The sequence below is a fragment of the Gymnoscopelus braueri genome (assembly GCF_963280865.1).
Source record: "Gymnoscopelus braueri genome assembly, chromosome: 18".
In the NCBI taxonomy this organism is placed as follows: Eukaryota; Metazoa; Chordata; class Actinopteri; order Myctophiformes; family Myctophidae; genus Gymnoscopelus; species Gymnoscopelus braueri.
In genome coordinates, this window is record NC_137618.1 from 32,078,958 (window position 1) to 32,086,985 (window position 8,028).

Consider the following 8,028-nt stretch of genomic DNA (forward strand, 5'->3'; position numbering starts at 1 on the left):
CACATTTCAAATTTCTTTGAAGTCCATCAGTCATAATGCTGCGGCGTAAGCAGGGTAGTCAAGTTGAGGTTTGCCCATCCCGGGGAGGAGGATGTAGGCTAAGGGCGGCTGGAGTCCCGCTGAGGGCCAGCCCGTACAGTTACAGGGGATCATGTAGCCCGGGTTTCCCGGGGACGGGTGCGAGTGAGTGTGCGCTCCGATCCCGCTGCTAGCTCCAGAGAACGCCGTCGCGCCGCCCGCGTGGTACCCCAGCGGAGAGGCGTACGAAAAGGACGGCTGCGACAGTTCGGTCATCTTCGATCCCAGGTCAAAAAACGAATAGGGGTTCGTGGACATGCCCGACATGGACGGGTGGTTGAAGAACACCCGGGCCGCCGCGGCCGCCGCCGCCGCCGCAGCCTTGTCGGGGTTCCCCATGTGAGACATGAGGGACTCGGTTAGTCCACTGGTAAGACCGCTGACTTTAAGCGCCTCGTGCTCTCCGAGGTTGTAGGGCACGGGGAAAGAAAACTTGTCTTTTTTCATCAGGGTCTTGGGCTTCCGTCTGGGTCTGTATTTATAGTCTGGGTGTTCCTTCATGTGCATGGCTCTCAGTCGCTTCGCCTCGTCGATGAATGGCCTTTTCTCTGACTCGGTGAGAAGTTTCCACTCGGCTCCCAATCTCTTGCTGATCTCCGAGTTGTGCATTTTGGGGTTCTCCTGAGCCATTTTTCTGCGCTGGGCTCTGGACCAAACCATGAAAGCATTCATTGGGCGTTTGACGTGATCCATTGGTTTAGACATGTTGGCACAAAGTTTTGCCTGGAAAAAAGAAACGCCACAGAACAAGAAGTTACAGTGTGCGCCGCTTATACTGAATGAATGGGGGCAAATTACAAGGAACACTTCTCTATAAAGTTAAATAATGTATCACTGCCATAATAATCATTAACTAGCCTATTTCAATGAGATATAATGCATTTTCTATGAATTGAATACACAGGACCCAATGGAAACAACTTAAACAAGCCACAGTGCTTTCTTGCATGGGTTTAATCCTTTTTAGCATCCCTTTGAATAGAACTGTACTTTCTGCGCGTTCTTTGCAAACTGCTAAATAAAGTATTCAATCAATCAATCCATCAAATGATCGCGGGCTACTTACTTTTAATTCTTCATCCCACCGACGGAGATCGTCTGGAAAATACAAGTTGGCACCGTCCTCCTTATAAGTGTAGAACTTATGTTTTTTGATTCATGATGGCATCCATAAAGTGTTATTATGCCAGAAGAAGCAGAGAAGAGAGTTAAAAAGGCTGTCTTGTTTTCCTCCTGTCGCTTGAGACTGCTAACCACCACTCAGCACCAGCATTTACGCAAGTGAATGATAACTCCCAGTTGTCCCATGTGAAATACAGCCTTGTGTGGCAGGTAGTGAAAGTGCCGCTGAGGCACATGCGCAGTAGGTGCTCTGACACTCTAGAGCGCTCTTTAATCCACTGTTTCCCAAACACCGGGTCGGGACCCATTTGTGGGTCGCGGACACATTTGTATGGGTCACGACGAGTAAATGTCCCCTTTCATGAATTAAAAACAAATTCAATGGTTTTGATCAAAAGAATTTCATGAATAAATAAAAAAATAAAATCTAAGAAATGCCATGAATTCGAAAACAAATGTTTAAGAAGTGGTGAAAATAGCAGATCTACAAGCTCAGGCGGTTGTGAGCTTGTAGATCTGCTATGTTCACTAGCTTGAGTTCATGGGAAAACTTCACATTTCTCTTTTGGGTCTTCTTGAGCTAAAAAGTTTGGGAACCAGAGCTTTAATCTCACCCTGAGCATCACGGGGAGCGACATCCAGGGAAACATACCCCACACTCTGTATCTCCGTCTCATACAAAACTCTTTTAACTCACAACCCCAAACTGTTACAACTCTAAATAATAGGCTATAGTCTATAGACTTCTTTTTTTATATCGGTTAAAAAATAAATATAAGTATATGCTGTAGAGTGTAGACCTATTTATTTACAGTATTTTGATACTAGATTGTCTCAAATTGATGTTGTATATGAAGACATCAATTTGAGACAATCTGTTTGTATACTTCATATTATGAACTAGGCCTACTTAAAGATGGCAACACAAATAGGCCTACTAAAGACGGGTGTTTGATTATTATTTTTTTAAAGATCGTTGGAGTTAAAGTTTGCAAAATGCCAGGCAGGTGCATTCATTATGTCGGAGTCGGCTGCCAGCTTGCACAGCATCCCAATGTCAGCCCACTAGCCTACTGACTGACTGGACTTTAATTGGAGTGGGGATTGTATGGATGCATGAGGTCCGTCTCATTTAAACACTGATTATTAGATGGGTTGCCTTATTCCTCTGCTGCTCCACCACCAGTCTTTCTCACCCCGTGTGTCTTTTCTTCTGTTATTTGATAAAAAAAATTGCCAATCAAAGGTCAGTATAGGCCATTGGTTCTCAAAGTGAGGTCCGGGGACCCCCAGGGGTCCTCGGAGGGGTACCAGGGGGTCCCCAGCACAATTTGTTAATATATACTTTTAACCACGTTAACCATATGTTATAGTTTGGCTATTCAAAAATAGTAGATACGAGCTCATAGCATGTGCTATGAGCTTGTAGATCTGCTATTTTTGAAGAATCTTGAAAATGTGTGCAAATCTCAGGTCTATATATTTAAAAAAAGAAAAAAACATTTTTAACTCAAATATTTTCTTCTGGAGGTCCCTGGCACAATTTGTTTTTAGATGGGGGTCCGCTGCCAAATACATATCATTTTGGGGGTCCTGGACATGAAAAAGTGAGGCTATTCCTCTATTGCAGCCTGTTTCACATCTTTCATCTTCATCAGTATCCTCCTCCATTCAACATTGGTGGCACTGGCACTAAAAAGAAGCTCCATGTCTAGACGACAGCGAGCTATAGCCTAGGCTACTATATAGCCTGTATTCTTCCTTAATTTTCGGATATTGTGCATTTTGTCATAAATGCGCCTAAATATTGAGGAGGGCTGAAGTGTTTCTAATCGTGCTTATAGTGAAATTAATTATTTTCCTGAAATCCCCCTTTCACTTTCACTTCAAAGGACTTTCCCAAGGGCAGCGAATCGACAACTGAAATTAGGTTGTCGAATATTCAACTAAGCAATTACAGTTTATCTAAAAAGACTTGTTGAGTAAATTGTACGTTTAAGTGGTTTGTTTCCCGCACCTTCTCTGTTGTATATAATTATCAAAAGGAAACAGAGAAAAGCTGCATCCAACAATATTGTCATTGTCGAATTAGCTATAGCCTAGGTCTTGCGTTTAAATTACGAAATGGGTGTCAATTTCAATTCAATAGACAGTTCTTTTTTTAATTATTTAACCTATATGCAAATTTTCGTACCTACTGTGCACATAGGCTACTAAGCCTCCCCTTTAAAGAACGATTAACAAATAAATGGTATTGGCCTCTTATTAGCATATTGCTATTGTTAGGCTATATTATTATTACTGCCTAATTATTAGGCTTATTAATATTATTATTATTGTTATTATTATTAATAAATAATAAAAATTGTCTTGGGATCATGTAAGTAATATAAATATATATTAGATAGAAACACGTTGTAGCTATAAATTATAAGGCGATCCTATCCCTGTAGGATGGATGTACAATTTTGAAAAGGCAGCGCTACATTCACTTGTTTTTTTGTTGTTGTTTTTTTTACCTCTCTTTTCCGGAGCAACAGACTATGAGTTTCTTTTTCGGTCTAATGAAACGAACGAGCGAGATCGGTGTTGTTTTATCCTGATAGAGCAGTGTTCCCAAACTTTTTAGCTCAAGTCAAGACCCAAAAGAGATATTAGACGTTTGTACATGGGACCCAAACTAGTGAAAATAGCAGATCTTCAAGCTCACAATGCGTGGCTTCGTGCCACTTTATGAGCTTGTAGATCTGCTATTTTCACTACTTCTTAAACGTTTTTTAATTTATTCATGGGAATGATTTAATTTATTAAAATTTATTTATGAAAAATATGTTGGGATTCATTTAATTGATGAAAAGTAGTGATTCTTTTGTGGGGGACTTTTTTTTAAATCTTTTGAAATATACAAATAAATGTTTTAATGGAAGACACAAAAGAATAGATATTTACTCACGACCCATAAAAATTGCTCTGTGACCCAAACATGGGTCCCAGCCCACTGTTTGGGAAACAGTGTACTAGAGAAAGCTCTGAGAGGTCGGCTCTTTTGTCTCAAGTAGGTAACCTGATGACAAGGTGGATGTGATGCTGCACCCGAAGGACCAGCAGCCGATGATTGACAGGAAGACAACTTGCTGCCTAAACTGAGCACCCGCTTCTCTCATCACCGCGTGCCTCCTTTGTAAGGTTGTCATTGACTTCGATAACATTCCAGCAATGAAGAAGCACTCGAATCACTCCGCATGGAGCCTCTCCTCCAGTGACACACAAACTGGCGCAATATTGCAGTGAATTATATGAATAACTTACGGGGGGAGTTCTTATCAGATTCAGGACCCGGGAGTTGATAAATGTCCACTGCACTGAGCACACAATGCTATGCTTTTCAGGCCCTTACCCTCTCATGAGATTTCCTTTAAAAAAAAAAATCCAAAGGAATTCTTATAGTATTTTGGGTGTATTTGATGTTTGATGTTTGTGCTGGATTATTGTTCCTTTTCTTGTTCTTTTTCAGATGATAAATACGCCTAATGTATTAGAGCACAAATTCAGAGGACTATAGCTATAACCTGACATATCTTTCTTTGATCACCAGAAAGTCAGTGACACATTATATCTTCTTAATGAACTAATGCGATATTTTACAGCATGAACAAAAAAACACCCAAAAACATGTAATTTAATTAAGATCTGATAAATCAAAACAAATAACATTGGTATTTTTCTTCCTTCCCTGCACATTTATCTTTGCTCGGGTCCTAGAAATAACACTTAATAATTCAAGATGAGTTAGTGAGAGAGGGAGAATTACCAGCCGATAAAAGCCTGGGTCCAGTCTCTGAGACGGAGCCAGCGTTCCCACCTCACAGCACACTGATGATAAGACTGAATAGAAAAATATCATGCAAATAGAAGGCAGACAGCAGCACAACAAGCCCATGGGGACATTTTCCAACCCAGAGAGATCACACACAGTTCACTCTAAAGTGCTAAAGCCATCACTCTGAAATGGAAGCCCCCTGGAGGTGCAAGAATCTTCAAGATAGCGCCAACTGGTTATTCTGTTCAACACTCCACTAACTCTTGGAGAACGCACAACAAATTTCATAGAGTGAGTTGATTAGGTTCCCTTGATAATCCCAGTTTGCCTAAATAAGCACCTGATGTACAAAGAGCCTTGTCAGACATGTACCCCCCACCCCTGTTTACTGTCATTCTCAACAGGAAAGACAAACGAGTAAAGCACAAGCACACAAGCAAACAAACAAGAACAATTTGGAGGAAGTTGTGGGGTCAAACATTTCCTATAAAATCAATTGTTTTCAAGAGGACATCTGTTGAGCTCTTTGAGTTGGCTATTGCACTGTGAAATCCCAGTGTTAATTCAACTCAGAAGAGTGTACATAATGGAACCAAATGGACCCTCATTTGTACACGCTTCTGAGTTCAAATAAGACACAGGATTTTACTGCGTACAATCAGTTTTTCCTTTGACAAAATAAAGAAGGCGAACATGCGGTAAACAACAACATGGACTATCAGCCACTTCAGAATCCACAGACCGGAGAGCATTTACGGCTACATGAAAGTTTGCTCATTATCTGGGAGGTTTGGGGAGAGGGAGAGGGCGGAGGTCCTGATTGTGCACCTGATGTGGTCCTTTCTGCTTGTCTGATCACAGCACTGCCTTCCGCCCCCACGGATCATCCCCCTTCCTGTCACCTACAGTATAGGGCAGGCTCAGGCTGCACCCAGTGGTGGACAAAGTATACTCAAGTAAATACTCGAGTATTCAAAAGTACTACATTCCCGAAGTACATTTTCTTTTTGAATGTCAATGGGTTGCTGCATTGAAATCAAGGACATTTCCAAACATTTCCGACTATATTTGAAAAAATAGGGGAGATAACAGATCTACAAGCTCACAACACACCAGAATGTGACACGCTGTGATCTTGTAGATCTGCTATTTTCAGGTTATTTGAAATAGGGCTTAAGTGGTTAATTCATAATATATTTATAAGAGTCTCTTCCTCAAAATGTAGTGGAGTCAAAAGTACAATATTTCTATTTGAAATGTAGCCGAGTGTACAGAAAAAAAAGAGAAGTGAAGGTACAGGGAAAAAAAGAAAAAGAAAACCCAAAATGTACTGAAGTTACTGGCCACCACTGGCTGCACCATGGCCAGACACAGTAAAATCCTCAGTGTTCATTTAACCATGAGTGTGAAAAACGAACATACTGTATAAGAGCTTACATTAAATGATGATTTTACGGTGCATATGGAATAGATGCACACCTCACCACAGTCAACATAGTCATCTCACATTAAGAAGGTGTGTGGGTGAGAGAGAGAGAGAGAGAGATATAGATAGCCTTTATATAGGATATATCTATATCTAGAGAGAGAGAGAGAGAGAGAGAGAGAAAGAGAGAGAAAGAGAGAGAGAGAGAGAGAGAGAGAGAGTGTGTGTGTGTGTGTGTGTGTGTGTGTGTGTGTGTGTGTGTGTGTGTGTGTGTGTGTGTGTGTGTGTGTGTGTGTGTGTGTGTGTGTGTGTGTGTGTGTGTGTGTGTGTGTGTGTGTGTGTGTGTGTGTGTGTGTGAGAGCGAGAGAGAGAGAGAGAGGGTGTGCATGCATGCGTGCATACATTTGTGTGTGTGTGTGTGTGTGTGGTGTGTGCGTGCGTGCGTCCGTGCGTGCGTGCGTGCGTGCATGCGTGTTTGTGTGTGTTTAATGGCTTTCATTAATCCATATCTGCCTATGCCAACTGCTCCACTTTTTACAGATGATTTTCAGATTAAGGACTTAAAGATATACAGAGAAACATCGTAATATTCCATTAAAAATGTATTAATAAACCAATTTATAAGCATCATTGATAATATGATATTGAAGCTGAGAAGGGGGAAATATAAACTGGTTCCAGACATTGTCTGAAACAAAATTCTATTACAGTTAATTGTTTTACTGATGTGGCCTAGTTTTGTTTAGACTGTAGTTGCTTGAAATAATTTGCCATTGTTGAAGATTTAGAAAGATGCCAGTCAAAAAAAGGTGCCAGTCACAGTCAGACATTTTTAATTAAATGTTTATAATTCATTTTACAAGGTCAGCAAATCAGAATTATAAGTACTATTTACAAAACATATGAAATATGTTGTAGAACAAATGCTCATGATCTCGAGAGCCGGTATTGAAAGTCAATTTGTCACTATCACATGCCTTTAGCAAGAGAATGTTATCTTAAGTGAGCCCTTGATATAGTGCTAATGACAAACAGTTTAGTCTTGTGAGGAATCCAATTGATTACTATTTAAAGATGTTTGCGTTTAGATTAAAAGTCATTTTGTCTAATGGGGCTCCTTTATACTTTCTTACAATACGTAGAAAATATGCTTAAGTGCAAAGCGACATAATGACAGGATTGGTAAATAAACAATACACACTTCCGTGTTACTTAAAATGAGTCACACAGAATGTCAGAATAAATCCATAATTAATGTGAATAAAGTTAATATTTTGTTGTGATTTAAAATTGTGACCTATTTTGAACGTTGTGTTCTGCAAATATATTCAATAAATGCCAAATTAGTTGTGCAGTTCTGTAATCATTGTAATTATACAGTCTTTATTGCTCCTTAGGGCAGACTTTCACGTCTTTGTCTCAGTGGGAATTATTTTGGTGAAGAACCAAAATATTTACTCTACCACAACCTAAATATTATGCATATCAAGAGGAATTCAGAAATAATCCTCTCATAGAGCACAGTATTAACTTAATCACATTAGTGAAAATACTATTGATAGTGGTCATGATCCTTAGTGAG

General features: G+C 40.1%; 1 protein-coding gene across 1 annotated transcript in view; it reads right to left on the reverse strand.

Moving 5' to 3' along the window:
• The window catches only part of sox21b (SRY-box transcription factor 21b), a 2,477-nt gene extending 1,066 nt beyond the window's left edge, over positions 1-1,411 (reverse strand). The window contains exons 1-2 of the mRNA XM_080412412.1: positions 1,145-1,411; positions 1-801 (exon numbers count right to left, since the gene is read on the reverse strand). The exon at positions 1-801 is cut by the window's left edge and continues 1,066 nt beyond it. Coding sequence (XP_080268538.1) covers positions 31-783 — 753 coding nt within the window. The 5' untranslated portion in view covers positions 784-801; positions 1,145-1,411 and the 3' untranslated portion in view covers positions 1-30. The remainder of the gene's footprint in view (positions 802-1,144) is intronic.
• Between the last annotated feature and the right edge of the window lie 6,617 nt (positions 1,412-8,028).